At 44.9% G+C, this 16,905-nt stretch overlaps 1 protein-coding gene across 7 annotated transcripts in view; it reads left to right on the forward strand.

Annotated features, from left to right (window-relative positions):
- LOC135029617 (multidrug and toxin extrusion protein 2-like) overlaps positions 1-16,905 on the forward strand; it is a 486,356-nt gene that overhangs the window by 362,723 nt on the left and 106,728 nt on the right. For 6 of the 7 annotated variants that reach the window (XR_010225784.1, XM_063953866.1, XM_063953871.1 and 3 more), the window contains one exon: positions 11,235-11,302. The exons of the other annotated variant lie outside the window; for it this stretch is intronic. Coding sequence is in view for 5 of the 6 variants with exons in the window: in XM_063953866.1 (XP_063809936.1) it covers positions 11,235-11,302 (68 nt within the window). In the remaining variant the exon portion in view is untranslated. The remainder of the gene's footprint in view (positions 1-11,234; positions 11,303-16,905) is intronic. 7 annotated transcript variants of the gene reach the window in all.

Below are 16,905 nucleotides of genomic sequence, written 5' to 3' on the forward strand. Positions count from 1 at the left end.
ATAGGATGCAAAGGAGAAATGGAAACTTAAAGGGGAACATTCCTAGTGTTAAGGATAATCCAAACAAGGATACACTGGATATGCATAGGCTTTTTAATAATTAAAACATTTGTGCAGTATGGAAATGAGACATTGGTGGGATGAGGTCACCCTCCAGAAATATCTTGATGGTGACCTCATCTGAAGAGGCTTAAGGATATTAAAAACCTCAAATTTCAGTGAGGACAACCAATTCACAAATTAATGGAACAATTTTCTAGACTCATGTTCCAAAAATCTTATGAGACTACTCGTCCGATATAGGGGGGAAAAAGTAAAAGAATTGGAAATAAATATTTAACAAGTACAAAAGGATTTTAAGACATTTGAGAACAACATTGAGTTCAAAGAAAGAGACACCAAGGTTAACAAGAAGATTGAAGATGTCGAACAGACATTCATTTCACGTAAGGAACACAAAATGGACAGAGATGTGCAGGACTATGAGAGAGGGCAAGTACACAATTATAACAGAAAACACAACAAAACCAATGAACATTTGCATTCAGAACATCAAAATAGCAGAAGATTTAGTAATTCACATCATCACATATCACATTCTAACAGGGGAGAATACTGGAGGTCTAAACCACGCAGATTCTCCAATAAGAATAATTACCAGAACAAACAGAGATTCTATGGACAAAAACCAAATCACACAGAATTCAGACACACTAATAGATTTGAGACCTTCAATGATTACTCATCCCCAAGGGAAGGCACTTCCACACGTTTGCCAGACAAACATTGGTTCAGATATTCTGAAACAGAGTATGACGGAGAATCCTCACCACATGGGGCGTTTTTTTTTAGAGAAAAGACATCATCTCACACAAAGGCCAACCAACACATGGGGAGGAGGTACCAAAAGAACAAGAGAAAACGCACAAGGGGATGCAGGGCATGAAGAAAGCACACCGAAAAAAAGTCTGTGCCCAAGATAGAAACTAAAGGCAAATGGATTTTTAATCTTTCAACAAAAAACTTGAAAGATTATGAATTATCCCTTTTAGAAAAGGGTCTAAATTTTGCTCCAGTGATGAACCAAATCTGTTTATATTATTTGTGGACTTAAATAGATATGTGAGTACTCGCAGCCGCAAATGGTATTTTGCTCTTATGATTTTAAAAAAGAAACAACTTACAAGTGCTCCCATTCTGTTAGATAAAGATGATAAAGAAATAATAAAAACTTTAGAGGGACTTCAGTCAGAAAATCAAGCTGTAGATGATGAGATTAAGATTTTTCATATTAGGAAAAATTGCAATTTCAAAAACAGATCAGATTTCTATCCATTGCAATATAGAGGTCCATGCATAGAGAGTTTTTATAGCAGTAGTTTGGATCAGTTAAAAAAATATCTGCGAACAAGCAGAAAATAAAAACTTAAAAGATAATTTAAACAAAGATGAGAGAAAAGCCATTAAAGCCCTGTGTTCAGATGAATCCATCACCATAAAACCTGCTGATAAGGGGCGTGGGATTGTGATCCTCAACACCACTGATTACCTTGCTGAGGCCAGTAGGCAGTTGAAGGACCCTACCTTTTACAAAAAATTATGGAGCAACCCCACCGACCCTTATCAGAAGGATCTTCATACTTTGCTCTCTAGAGCTCACAGTAAAGGTATAATTACTAAAGAAACTTTTCACTTTTTATTTAATCCACACCCAATAATTCCCACTTTTTATTATTTGCCCAAAATCCACAAATCCATCACGTCACCCCCTGGTCGTCCCATAATTTCAGGGGTTGGGTCCCTCACTTGTAATCTTTCCACATTTGTTAATTTTTTTCTAGAAGATCATGTTGTGAATTTACGTTCATATATAAAAGACACTAAACATTTCTTGAACCTCATACAGACAATTAAATGGAAAAAAAGTTACAGGTATATACTCTTGACTTGTGATGTGGAGGCTTTGTAGTCCAACATCCCGCATGATTTAGGTATTTAAACCATTAGGTGTTATTTATATCAGGATTTGGATATGTCAGCATCTTTACGTGATTTTATATTACAATCCATTAAATTCATTTTAAATCACAATTATTTTTTATTTAATTCACAATTTTATTTACAGACACGGGGTGCTGCCGTGGGGGCTGCATTCGCTCCGAGTCTTGCAAACCTATTTATGGGGTGTTTGGAAGAATAACTTATATGGGGTGGAGACTTTGGGGTGAATCTAGCCCTCTATGGCAGATTTATAGATGATTTATTTTTCATTTGGGATGGGGACATCACGTCTGCACAATTGTTTGTTAATCATCTGAATCAAAACAATTATGGACTCAAATTCACCTCTATAATAAACACTAAGTCTATAAACTTTTTTGATATAACACTTGTAGTGGAACAGGATCAACTTCTGACCCAAATGTATATCAAGCCGGTCACTCAAAATAGATATTTGAACTATAAAAGTTCACATAAAAGGACCTGGAAAGCAAATATACCAAAAGGTCAATTTACCAGGATTAGCCGTAACTGTACCAGTATACAAACATTTGAGTTACAGGCTGAAAAACTTTACAATGCCTTCTTGGAGCAGGGCTATCCATGTGAACTGCTCCAGGAGGCAATTGAGGAAGTAAGGAATATGGATAGAACTTCTCTTTTATCTCACAACTTACACAAAAATAAGAAAGAGTCTGAAGGTGCGGACAAATCAGCAATGTTTATTACACAATATAACAGTTATGCATATAAGATTAAATCCATTATCAAAACGAACTCATCTTTGTTAAGATTAGATAATGTGCTGAACGGAAATGTTGATCTCAATGGAATGGTGATTTTTTCGTAAATCTAATAATCTTCAATCATTCCTGGTTAAAAGTCATTTTCAAAATAAAAAAAGTCACTATCAACACTTGGATCCCAAAGAAACCAGTGGGATTCCATAAATGTGGGAGCCAGACTTGTAATACTTGTTCACATGCTTCGAAAAAAAGTAAAGAAATTTTTCTCAAACACAAGTGGAGAAGTTTTTAAAATAAAAGGGGACTTAAACTGCAGATCCACATTTATCATATATATGATTCAATGTGGGTGTGGGAAACAGTATATCAGAAGAACCACTCGTACTCTTCACTTGCGTTTTATGGAACACTGGCGCAACATTACCAGTGGATTAAAACACATCCACTTTCAAGTCATGTATCTCAATGTACCCATTGAGATTCAAAAAATAAAGTTACAGTAAAGGCCATTGAACAGATCAACATCACACACACAGGGGGGTGATAGATTCAATAGGCTCTGTAGACGGGAGGCCTATTGGATCTATCGTCTCAACACCATGGTTCCACATGGGTTGAATGACACTATTGAATGAAATAACATTTTATATTCTCTGTAGGTCTCCAAGCCTGAAAATTCTGTTCTAACCTTTATATCATTCTTTAGTTTAAAATCTAGAATGTGTTGTCCATATTCTTTCAAAGTTCCGGGGATTTGTGTTCCTTATAGATGTATTGATCTTTAAAAGTCCTTTTTGAGTGCCAATTTCCATAATTTCTATAATTTTTATAATTCTTATAATATATACTCTTTGCACTATTCATTTGTGTAATTGTGCCTACGACGAACACTCTGTATAACCATTGTGTGCATATTAATATGACTATATCAAAATATGTAGCCCGCAAGTAATGGTATCTGTGTATGGATTATAACTTTGTCTATACCAAACTCGTTTGACAAGCAACTGCACACTTGTTGATATTTTAGAATATAAGTACACATATATATATATATATATATATATATATATATATGCAATAATGAAATGTATGCTCTCTATATATTAAAGTTATGTGAGCAATATAGTAATATGGTGTTAAACTATATCTGCAACTCTATGTTCCTCTGGAGGGGGGGGTGGGGGGGAGAATGTAACAATATGTTTTAAAAATATGGTTTCAAAATATTTTTTCAAAGAGTGTATACATTTCTCCTCTGACATCCTAAAGTCTAAATATGTTTTCTCTGACGTCCTAGTGGATGCTGGGAACTCCGTAAGGACAATGGGGAATAGACGGGCTCCGCAGGAGATTGGGCACTCTAAAAGAAAGATTAGGTACTATCTGGTGTGCACTGGCTCCTCCCTCTATGCCCCATCTCCAGACCTCAGTTAGAATCTGTGCCCGGCCAGAGCTGGGTGCTCCTAGTGGGCTCTCCTGAGCTTGCTAGAAAAGAAAGTATTTGTTAGGTTTTTTATTTTCAGTGAGATCTGCTGGCAACAGACTCACTGCTACGTGGGACTGAGGGGAGAAAAGCAAACCTACCTGCTTGCAGCTAGCTTGTGCTTCTTAGGCTACTGGACACCATTAGCTCCAGAGGGTTCGAACACAGGGCCTGACCTCGATCGTCCGTTCCCGGAGCCGTGCCGCCTTCCCCCTTGCAGAGCCAGAAGACAGAAGAGAAGCGATGAAATCGACGGCAGAAGACTCCTGTCTTCATTAAGGTAGCGCACAGCACTGCAGCTGTGCGCCATTGCTCCCACAGCACACCACACACTCCGGTCACTGTAGGGTGCAGGGCGCTGAGGGGGGGCGCCCTGGGCAGCAATTATAATACCTTTTGGCATAAAATACACATAATACAGTCAGTTGACTGTATATGTGTAAAAAACCCCGCCATTAAGTTACAGAAAACGCGGGACAGAAGCCCGCCGCTGAGGGGGCGGGGCCTTCTTCCTCAGCACACCAGCGCCATTTTCCCTTTACAGCTCCGCTGGAAGCAGCTCCCCAGGCTCTCCCCTGCAGTATCCTGATACAAGAAGGGTAAAAAAGAGAGGGGGGGCACATAAATTTAGGCGCAAATAAGATATTTAAGCAGCTATTGGGTAAATCACTTTTTATAGTGTGAATCCCTGTGTTATATAGCGCTGTGGTGTGTGCTGGCATACTCTCTCTCTGTCTCCCCAAAGGACTTTGTGGGGTCCTGTCCTCAGTCTGAGCATTCCCTGTGTGTGTGCGGTGTGTCGGTACGGCTGTGTCGACATGTTTGATGAGGAGGGTTACGTGGAGGCGGAGCAAGGGCAGATAAATGTGGTGTCGCCCCCGACGGGGCCGACACCTGATTGGATGGATATGTGGAAGGTCTTAACCGACAGTGTCAACTCCTTACATAAAAGGTTCGATGACGCAGCAGCCTTTGGACAGCCGGGGTCTCAGCCCGCGCCTGCCCAGGCGACTCAGAAGCCGTCGGGGGCTCATAAACGCCCGCTAGCTCAGATGGTAGACACAGATGTCGACACGGAGTCTGACTCCAGTGTAGATGAGGATGAGACAAATGTACAGTCTACAAAGGCCATCCGATGCATGATTACTGCAATGAAAGATGTATTGCACATTTCTGACATTAACCCGGTTACCACCAAGAGGGGTATTATGTTTGGGGAGAAAAAGCAGCCAGTGACTTTTCCCCCATCTGATGAATTAAATGAATTGTGTGAAGAAGCGTGGAGTTCCCCTGATAAGAAACTAGTGATTTCTAAGAGGTTACTGATGGCGTACCCTTTCCCGCCAACGGATAGGTTACGTTGGGAAACATCCCCTAGGGTGGACAAGGCGCTCACACGCTTATATAAAAGGGTGGCACTGCCGTCTCAGGATACGGCCGCCCTAAAGGAGCCTGCGGATAGAAAGCAGGAAGCTATCCTGAAGTCTGTGTATACACACTCTGGTACTCTACTGAGACCTGCTATTGCTTCAGCCTGGATGTGTAGTGCTGCAGCAGCATGGACTGATACCCTGTCAGACAACATTGATTCCCTCGACAGGGATACTGCTTTGCTAACCCTCGAACATATAAAAGACGTCGTCTTATATATGCGGGATGCCCAGAGGGACATTTGCCTGCTGGCATCTAGAATTAATGCAATGTCCATTTCTGCCAGGAGAGTATTATGGACTCGGCAGTGGACAGGTGATGCTGATTCTAAAAAACACATGGAGGTTTTGCCTTATAAGGGTGAGGAATTGTTTGGGGACGGTCTCTCGGACCTCGTATCCACAGCAACAGCTGGGAAGTCGACTTTTTTGCCTCAGGTTCCCTCACAGCCTAAGAAAGCACCGTATTATCAAGTGCAGTCCTTTCGGCCTCAGAAAGGCAAGCGGGTCAGAGGAGCATCCTTTCTGGCCAGAGGCAAGGGTAGAAGAAAGAAGCTGCACCAGGCAGCCAGTTCCCAGGAACAAAAATCCTCCCCTGCTTCCACTAAGTCCACCGCATGACTTTGGGGCTCCACAGGCGGAGCCAGGTGCAGTGGGGGCGCGTCTCCGAAACTTCAGCAACCAGTGGGTTCACTCACAAGTGGATCTATGGGCTGTACAAATTGTATCTCAGGGATACAAGCTGGAGTTCGAGGCGACTCCCCCTCGCCGTTACCTCAAATCTGCCTTGCCAGCTGCTCCCAGGGAAAGGGAGGTAGTACTGGCAGCAATTCACAAGCTGTACCTCCAGCAGGTGATAATCAAGGTCCCCCTCCTTCAACAGGGAAGGGGTTACTATTCCACAATGTTTGTGGTACCGAAACCGGACGGTTCGGTGAGACCCATTCTGAATTTAAAGTCCTTGAACACTTATATAAAGAAATTCAAGTTCAAAATGGAATCGCTCAGAGTGGTCATTGCAAGCCTGGAAGAGGGGGATTTTATGGTGTCGCTGGACATCAAAGATGCTTACTTGCATGTCCCCATTTACCCACCTCACCAGGAGTACCTCAGATTTGTGGTACAGGACTGTCATTACCAATTCCAGACGTTGCCGTTTGGCCTGTCCACGGCACCGAGAATATTTACCAAGGTAATGGCCGAAATGATGATACTCCTTCGGAAGAAGGGAGTTATTATTATCCCGTACTTGGACGATCTCCTCATAAAGGCGAGGTCCAGAGAGCAGTTGTTGGTCAGCGTAGCACTCTCTCAGGAAGTGTTGCAACAGCACGGCTGGATTCTGAATATCCAAAAGTCGCAGCTGATTCCTGCGACGCGTCTGCTTTTCCTGGGCATGATTCTGGACACAGAACAGCAGAAGGTGTTTCTACCGGTGGAAAATGCACAGGAATTGTCATCTCTGGTCAGGGACCTCCTGAAACCAAAACAGGTGTCGGTGCATCACTGCACGGGAGTCCTGGGAAAGATGGTGGCTTCTTACGAAGCAATTCCCTTCGGCAGGTTCCATGCAAGGATCTTTCAGTGGGATCTGTTGGACAAATGGTCCGGATCGCATCTTCAGATGCATCGGTTGATCACCCTGTCCCCAAGGGCCAGGGTGTCTCTGCTGTGGTGGCTGCAGAGTGCTCATCTTCTCGAGGGCCGCAGGTTCGGCATACAGGACTGTGTCCTGGTGACCACGGATGCAAGCCTCCGAGGATGGGGGGCAGTCACTCAGGGAAGAAACTTCCAAGGCCAGTGGTCAAGTCTGGAGACTTCACTACACATAAATATACTGGAACTAAGGGCCATTTACAACGCCCTGAGGCAAGCAGAGCCCCTGCTTCAAAACCAACCAGTACTGATTCAGTCAGACAACATCACGGCGGTCGCCCATGTAAACCGCCAGGGCGGCACAAGAAGCAGGATGGCAATGGCAGAAGCCACAAGGATTCTTCGATGGGCGGAGAATCACGTGCTAGCACTGTCAGCAGTGTTCATTCCGGGAGTGGACAACTGGGAAGCAGACTTCCTCAGCAGGCACGATCTCCACCCGGGAGAGTGGGGACTTCATCAAGAAGTCTTCACACAGATTGTAAATCGCTGGGAACTGCCACAGGTGGACATGATGGCATCCCGCCTCAACAAAAAGCTAAAAAAATATTGCGCCAGGTCAAGGGACCCTCAGGCGATAGCTGTGGACGCACTAATGACACCGTGGGTGTACCAGTCGGTTTATGTGTTCCCTCCTCTTCCTCTCATACCCAAGGTACTGAGGATAGTAAGAAAGAGAGGAGTAAGAACTATACTCATCGTTCCGGATTGGCCAAGAAGAACTTGGTACCCAGAACTACAAGAAATGATCTCAGAGGACCCATGGCCTCTGCCTCTCAGACAGGACCTGTTACAGCAGGGGCCCTGTCTGTTCCAAGACTTACCGCGGCTGCGTTTGACGGCATGGCGGTTGAACGCCGGATCCTAGCGGAAAAGGGCATTCCGGATGAAGTTATTCCTACGCTGATAAAGGCTAGAAAAGACGTGACAGCAAAACATTATCACCGTAAATGGCGAAAATATGTTGCTTGGTGTGAGGCCAGGAAGGCCCCTACAGAGGAATTCCAGCTGGGTCGATTCCTGCACTTCCTACAGTCAGGAGTGACTATGGGCCTAAAATTAGGATCCATAAAGGTCCAGATTTCGGCCCTATCTATTTTCTTTCAAAAAGAACTGGCTTCACCGCCTGAAGTTCAGACGTTTGTTAAGGGAGTGCTGCATATTCAGCCCCCTTTTGTGCCTCCAGTGGCACCTTGGGATCTTAACGTTGTGTTGGATTTCCTGAAATCACACTGGTTTGAGCCACTTAAGACCGTGGAGCTAAAGTATCTCACGCGGAAGGTGGTCATGCTGTTGGCCTTGGCTTCAGCTAGGCGTGTGTCAGAATTGGCGGCTTTGTCATGAAAAAGCCCGTATCTGATCTTCCATATGGACAGGGCAGAATTGAGGACTCGTCCCCAATTTCTCCAAAAGGTGGTATCAGCGTTTCATTTGAACCAACCTATTGTGGTGCCTGCGGCTACTCGGGACTTGGAGGCTTCCAAGTTGCTGGACGTAGTCCGGGCTTTGAAAATTTATGTTTCCAGGACGGCTGGAGTCAGGAAAACTGACTCGCTCTTTATCCTGCATGCACCCAACAAGCTGGGTGCTCCTGCTTCAAAGCAAACTATTGCTCGCTGGATCTGTTGCACGATTCAGCTGGCACATTCTGCGGCTGGACTGCCGCATCCTAAATCAGTAAAAGCCCATTCCACAAGGAAGGTGGGCTCTTCTTGGGCGGCTGCCCGAGGGGTCTCGGCTTTACAGCTTTGCCGAGCTGCTACTTGGTCGGGTTCAAACACATTTGCTAAATTCTACAAGTTTGATACCCTGGCTGAGGAGGACCTTGAGTTTGCTCATTCGGTGCTGCAGAGTCGTCCGCACTCTCCCGCCCATTTGGGAGCTTTGGTATAATCCCCATGGTCCTTACGGAGTTCCCAGCATCCACTAGGACGTCAGAGAAAATAAGAATTTACTCACCGGTAATTCTATTTCTCGTAGTCCGTAGTGGATGCTGGGCGCCCGTCCCAAGTGCGGACTCTCTGCAATACATGTATATAGTTATTGCTTCACTAAAGGGTTATTGTTATGAGCCATCCGTACAAGGAGGCTCAGTTGCTGTTCATACTGTTAACTGGGTATGGTTATCACAAGTTGTACAGTGTGATTGGTGTGGCTGGTATGAGTCTTACCCTGGATTCCAAATCCTTTCCTTGTTGTGTCAGCTCTTCCGGGCACAGTTTCCCTAACTGAGGTCTGGAGGAGGGGCATAGAGGGAGGAGCCAGTGCACACCAGATAGTACCTAATCTTTCTTTTAGAGTGCCCAGTCTCCTGCGGAGCCCGTCTATTCCCCATGGTCCTAACGGAGTTCCCCGCATCCACTACGGACTACGAGAAATCGAATTACCGGTGAGTAAATTCTTATTTTAACATTTTATGAATATTAGTTGTGACTAAGGTTTAAATTTATAAATAAAGACTCTACTATTATGTTTCATAATATACACTAAGATGTGACTTATATACAAATGATTCACTTTGTAGTCATGTAGAGGTAGTTGTGATTTATTTTATATACATTGTATCTTCTAAATATGACTGAGCAGCAAAAGAATCTCTAAATGAGGCTTGGAACACCTACACAGTGCGCAGGTGCAGAAAGTACCATTCAGCTTAAAAGTGGGATACACTGAACACTGCATACACTGATCTGAGGAAGCCGCTGACATTTGGAAGGTGGGGAAATGCGTCATCAGCTACGGATTCGGCCGCTACACAGCTGAGCAGCACTAACAGAACACGTGGAGTTAGGTCATTCACAGCGGGAAGTGTTACACGCTGCATACAGCGGCAACGCTGAGCTTTTTTCGTCACCGGTAGTTTCCGCTCCAACGTGCGGCACTATGCTGCAGAGAGGATCTATATACCAGAGTAGCCTGCTAGAAATTGGTAACTTCTCTTTTCCTCTGGCTATGGCACCCATTAATGGATAAAAAGCACCAGTGGTTGGGAGGATTTTGGGAATAACACGCAGGACAGTGGTAATATATGCTTATAATGGTTTTCCCTCTGCATGCTGATAATTTACACTAACTTTATGAACCTTGTGGTATTACTAACCACTCAGCTTCATGAATTACTAAAACAGCCACTATTACATCGTTGGGCAAACAGTTCTTTATCAAGCATGGCTATTGCTCAATCTGTGCTTTCTAATTAAAGCTTCTTAACAAACTAATTGCCTAAGCTCAATGGACTAGAGCTAGTATATAGAACTACACAATTGGATAAGTTCATCGCTGCTTTTGATATTTAGACCAGAAGTGGGAAAAGAATATACATTTTAATAATGCTTTTTATGTGAAAACATTCTGTGTATAAGGCCGGCCGATTTATGTCTATTATATTGTGTCTATTTGGAGATCATATATACATATACTAAAAAATAAACGTTACTATCATTTTAGCCATATACCAGCGCTTTTTCATTGTTTTTTCTTAACATATACACAGTGACTCAATGGTTAGTTTTGCTGCATTCCCGCACTCAGGTCATTTTTAACCAGCACCTTATATGTGCGGAGCTTGTATGTTCTCTATGAGCTTGTGTGGGTTTCCTTCTGATACTCCAGTTTCCTCCCACAATCCATAAATATACTGGTTGGTACATTTTCTTTTGACAAAAATGAACCCTACTGTGTATGTGCGTACATGTGGTAGGGAATGTAGATTGTAAGCTCCACTGGGACAGGGACTGATGTGACCGACTAAATATTGTCAGCAAAGTGCTGTGTAATACAGTATGTATGCACTGTACAAATAACTTTTAACAATAATGACAGGTTAAGTGGAATGAAATATTATTATTTTCTAGTTTAGTGGTCCTTAATACTTTGTTGAGCATTTTGTGCTATGTTGTTTTCATTTCTCTTTAGGTATCATTAGTGTTGCAGAGCTTGGTGCACAGGCCATAATTTTGCATTTGGTCACCATTGCTTACCAGGTAAGTCCTTTATATTGTCCTTGAAGCAGGCAGTGTTATACATTAAACAAAGCTCTTGTTTTTGTGCATTCCAACTTTTTAATATATTTTCTTGTCTTATTTTTCCCATTTTTATCCTCTATTCCTTATATGAGGTAAGTTCAATTGAATCAAGCAATGGCTCCAATAATTCATTTATTACCATGCTGCACCTTGTGCCAAAAATTAAATAAAAAATAACATTGTGCCTGGAATCCATATGAAATACTAACCAGACACAACGGGCCGATTCAATTGTTTTACCTGCAGCTACCACTGTGGTGTGCAAACCAGAGCGTTTAAATTGTTGCTCTGTTTAGATGCCCGGCACTCATAGCTATGACATTTCTTCTCGCAGCCTTCTTAGGTGCGAGGAGAAATGTACGCTAATTCGGCACTTTGGGCATCTGAACGGGTTTGGACACCTAAAGCAGGACTTTAGATGGGTTTAGCCATTTTTCGTGGCTAAACCATGTCTGTTTGGGAGCGTCATGCATGTGCACCCAAAAACAATTGAATTGTGAGAATTGTTTGGGTGTCTAAAAAGTCCTGTTTAGACAGGATTATTAGACACCCAAAACAATGTAATTCCCCCCACAGTCATTTACACACAGCATTCAACAGAAAATGAATGGGGGAGCTTTACAATGCAGTGACATTACTTGGTAATACTATGAATGAATGGGTTCTATGCAGGGATGAGTTTCTGCTGTGTTTCAAAGGTAATTATCTGTAAAATTTTTGAATGGACTTTTGGCTCTGTTTGTCTAGGTCGACCATGGAAAGTTCGACATGCATTAGGTCGACCACTAATGGTCGACATGCATTACATCGACATAGACAAAAGGTCAACATTTGTAATACCCCATAGTTATTATATAAGGAAAAGAAGGGGACCCCTTGTTTTTTTTCTTTACACAAGTAGTGCTGCCTCAATACAACCCCATGGCAGCATGTATGGTAAATTGAAATGACCCTGCCAGGCTAGCTGACAAGGAGTTTGGTACCTCCCATAGGAAAAGTTTCCCCTTAGCCAGCAACAGCATTTACCCGGGACCCTCCCCCCCCACACCTGCCCAAGAGGATTGGAGGCTTCGGCTGCATGGCAGAGGAGTGCAGCGGCTGTTACCAAGGGACCACAGGCCAGTGAGAGACTACAGACCCTGATGCAGAGGCGGACCAAGCAGCAGCAGGAGGATAAAAAGTAGAGTAGGGCAGACAGGAAACTCACACATATTGGAAGTGTACCTGTGCAGGAGCAGCCACGAGAGACACACAGATAGGAGACTACCTGTGAGGAGTGCAGTAATGTACCCACTAGTAAGGCAGAGAAGGGCCTGACAAGGAGAGTGAGTGACTAGGGGCCAGGAGGACAGAGATGACAGGAGAGATCTGGGGGCCAGCTGCTGTGGCACTCTCATGGAACTGCTGCAATGTGAGGATCCCTTCTGCGTGGAGCCGGTACAAGGACCCTTGTGGAGACCCCTGCAGACAGACTTAGAGGGTGGCCAGGACTGCCTGTGTGGAAGCTGCTACTGTGGTGGGCAAGAGCGTTGGAACCACTGCTGCCAGAGAAAAAGAGAAATGTCAACCACAATAAGACCCTAAGAGACCACAACCCGGCAGGACCAAGTCCCAGTATGCAGATCAGGTAGCTAGAGACAGCCCCTATGGAGGGGAAGAGACCCTGACCCCTGAAGAGACCCTGGCTGAAAGTCCTCTTAGCTGCGTATATAAAGACCCTGTCAGAGGACCCCCACAGCACAGGCAGACAGCGCAAGGAAAGCACCATGAAGGACCTAGAGAAGACCCCTGCTGGACAGCCAATTCGGGTGAGTGTTGAGATGGAAACAACTGAAGAACCAGAGCACCAGAGGAGGTGATTGAACTGCAAGCTACAGCGGCCCAGTTCGGTGTGCAGCATCCCGAGTGCGCTGCGGAGCAGAGTCCGAGGAGAGTCGTGGGGCAGAAGAGCCGCAACTGCATGATGGTGAGACACTGCTTAATGCCCTTTCCGCTGCCAACTCTGCACATGTTACTCCTTTCACTGCAAAACTCTGCCCCTGCTAACATCCTCTGCTGGAAAACTGTGATAGAACAAAGGGGGTAGGCTCCCCTTCCTCTCTTAAATGCCCCAATGAAACAAGTTATTAGAGGTAGGCTGCCTGCTAGTGATGTATTTCAGCGAGTAGGGGATGTAGTATAGTGATGTAGTGCAGTGGATATGGGAATGTAGTACAGTGATGAAGTGTTATGATATAGTGCAGAGATATAGGGCATGTAGTGGAACACGCTGCTGGGGGGGCATGTGATAGTTAGGGCATTTGGGGCACATAGGGGAATATTGTCCAATAGTATCCCCTTTTTTTCTGAATTTTTGATAATCTTATTTATTATTTTAGACGGACAGGGTCTCTTTTTGTTGTTGTTGTAGTTTTGGGGGTGGGGGGGATGCCAAATTACTGCCTTGCCCCGGGTGATGAAAATCCTAGTTTCGGCCCTGCCATGTGTCAACCTTTTGACCTGGTCGACCTTTCCTACTGCCAACCTTTTTCATGTGTCGACCTTTTGATCCTGTCGACCTAATGCATGTTGACCATTATTGGTCGACCTAATGACTGTAGACCTTTTTCATGTAGATCTGCTGATCCATACCCGCCCAGCAAAGCATGTAGAGAAGCTTAATTTTCCGGGTATGGTTCAATAGAAAACATTTCTCCTGCACGGACCACAGGGTATCCACAGGATACATTGGGATATGGTGGTGCGACAGTGGATTTGCACCTAAAGGTCAAAGCTTTTTGGCCTCCCAGCATGCAACGGGCCTGTCCATATATCCCGCCTTCTGGCTCAGGTAAATCCGTTTTTTGTTTGGTGCGGCAAGAGCCAAACCATGGTTAGAGGGCTGCTGTTTTTTTACCAGCCATAAGCTTTCTTATTTTATTTTTGTAGGTTTACTATTTTTTCCGAGTGATCTTTCTAAAAAGTGTCTTATGCATGTCCTAGAAAGAGTCGCTCCAACAACTCCTCGCCGGGTCGCGACAACGCTTACCCACGAGTACAGTGCTGTTTCGGCGGGCGTCTGTGTCGGATATACTAGCAGGTCCAGCAGACGTTACCAGGCTGCGGCCGGAGCACAGGGTGAAGATAAGGCATTGGTTTCGCTTAGAGGGGGAATGCAGACACAGCCACACTTTTTGGGAGGAGACTACCAAACAGTCGCTGATGCGGCTGCCACCGAGAGTGCACCAGCGCTAAGCCTTAGGGATCATAGGCTCCAAGGGTAGTATGAGGCCACGATCCTTAGGATTGATGTCAGCCGTGGGGAGTCAGACGCACACCCCTGGTCGACCCTCCACCCCGGTTCATGACCAGTTTCCTCCGAGTCTTCCGCCATGAACTGTTTTCCAACTTCCGTCTGAGATGCTGTGTACTAAGGGGACCATGTCGCAGCATAGGCGGCTGTGTGACTGGTGCGTCAGTGTTCACTTGGACGTCTGTGTTCACTATAGGTTCACGGAGCGATTGTGTACACTAGTAGTGTTCGCAAACGTATTGATCTTACCTGGAAGTGGGGTGAGTCTCCCTGTATCCCACTCTACTGAGCCAGGTAATACAGCTCTAAGTCTTTATCTACCTTTGAGTACGAATACACTAATATATAAAGTGCCTCATGCATATGAATCTGATAACTATTGCTGTGGTTTTCTTTTGCTGTGCAACTGAATACGTTTAAAACGCCTACATAAGATAATGCAGTAATATGTTTCTCGTACATACTTGAAATGTATTTGTAGTTGATTCTGCTCTGATTCCCTTACAGTCTCCTCTCCTACTTCCACTTTCCCTCAACCTATTTACCTACTTAACACTATGTCAAGGCTTTCTTATACTCCCCACATCACTCAGTGTCTACCTAATAATGTATCTTTATCCTTCCCCCCTAGTCTCCTACAACTCCTCCTCTGTCTCCCCTCCATCCCTCTGTTTCCTTCCCCCTACTTTCCTGTAACCCCACTTTCATTTACCTCTGCCCCATGGTCCTGCTACCCCACAACTCAGCCCTGCTCCCTCTCTCCATTCCCTGTCACCTCCCCATATCCCCATCCATATCACACTGACCTCCCTCCCTGCCCACCTCCTGCAGTTTCCCCTCCTAGCTCAGGCACCCGTACCATCACTACTCTCTCATCATCCCTGCCCTCAAAGTTAATCTCACCTCATCGCTACAGCAACCCTGATAATCTCATTCACATCTCTCCCACAAACTCATACCCCCTATCCTGTGCCCTCTGGAATGCCAGATTTGTTTGTAACAAACTGGTCCCCACTCATGACCTTTTCATTTCCAACTCCTTACACCTACTAGCCATTACTGAAACTTGGATTACGCCCTCTGACACTACTTCTCCTGCTGCTCTCTCTGCTGGGGGCCTCACATTTACACACACCTCCCGACCTGGGGGTCGCCATGGGGGTGGTGTTGAGGTCCTTTTACCTTCTAGTTACTCCTACCAACTCATACCACCAGAACCATCCCTTACATTCTCTACATTTGAGGTCCATGCCATACGCCTCTTCCAACCAGTCTATCTTAGAGTAGCTGTCATTTACCGCCCCCATGGCACTGCTTCCAAATTCATCGACAACTTTGCTTCCTGGCTTCCTCACTTCCTCTCTTCTGACATTACCTCCATTATCCTAGGTGATTTCAACATCCCTATTGACATCCCCACACAATTCCCTGCCTCTAAACTCCTTAACCTCACCTCTTCACTTGGTCTCTCCCAGTGGACCTCATCACCCTCCCATGTTAATGGGAGCTCACTGGATCTGGTCTTCACTCACTGCTGTGATATTTCTGATTTTTCCAACTCCCCATTTCCCCTCTCTGACCACCACCTGCTCTCCTTTAACCTATCTCTCTCGACTTCCCCATCTCTACCTCCTAAGGCTACCATCACTAAGCGTAACATTGAAGCTATTGACACCACATTCCTTTCCTCCCTGTTTGACTCACTTCTCTCTCCTATTCTCTCTCTCTCATGCCCTGAACAAGCCACTTCCACATACAATGCATCCCTTACTTCTGCTCTTGACTCTGTTGCTCCACCAACCACTATTCACCCTCGCAAATTAACACCTCCACCCTGGCACACCAAATGCACTAGATATCTGCAAAAATGCTCACGTACTGCTGAGCGGCACTGGAGGAAATCACGCTCTAAGGCAGACTTCCTCCATTTCAAACTTATGCTCTCATCCTTCAGTGCTGCCCTTTCTCTTGCAAAACAGTCATACTTCAAGAACCTCATCTCCTTCCAGTCTTCCAACCCCCGGCGCCTCTTTGCCACTCTCAACTCACTCCTCTGCCCACCTCCACCTCGTCTCCCTTCCTCACTCTCTGCTCTTGACTTTGCCACTTACTTCACATCCAAAATTGACTCCATACGTCAGGATATCACATCTCACCAGTCCATCAGTAACCAGCTTTCTCCCATCCCTTACCAACCCTCCCCATCCCTCGCACCTACTCTGACATCTTTCTCACATGCATCTGGAGAGGAAGTCATGGCCCTCATTCG

The sequence above is a fragment of the Pseudophryne corroboree genome, chromosome 2 (genome assembly GCF_028390025.1).
Source record: "Pseudophryne corroboree isolate aPseCor3 chromosome 2, aPseCor3.hap2, whole genome shotgun sequence".
In the NCBI taxonomy this organism is placed as follows: Eukaryota; Metazoa; Chordata; class Amphibia; order Anura; family Myobatrachidae; genus Pseudophryne; species Pseudophryne corroboree.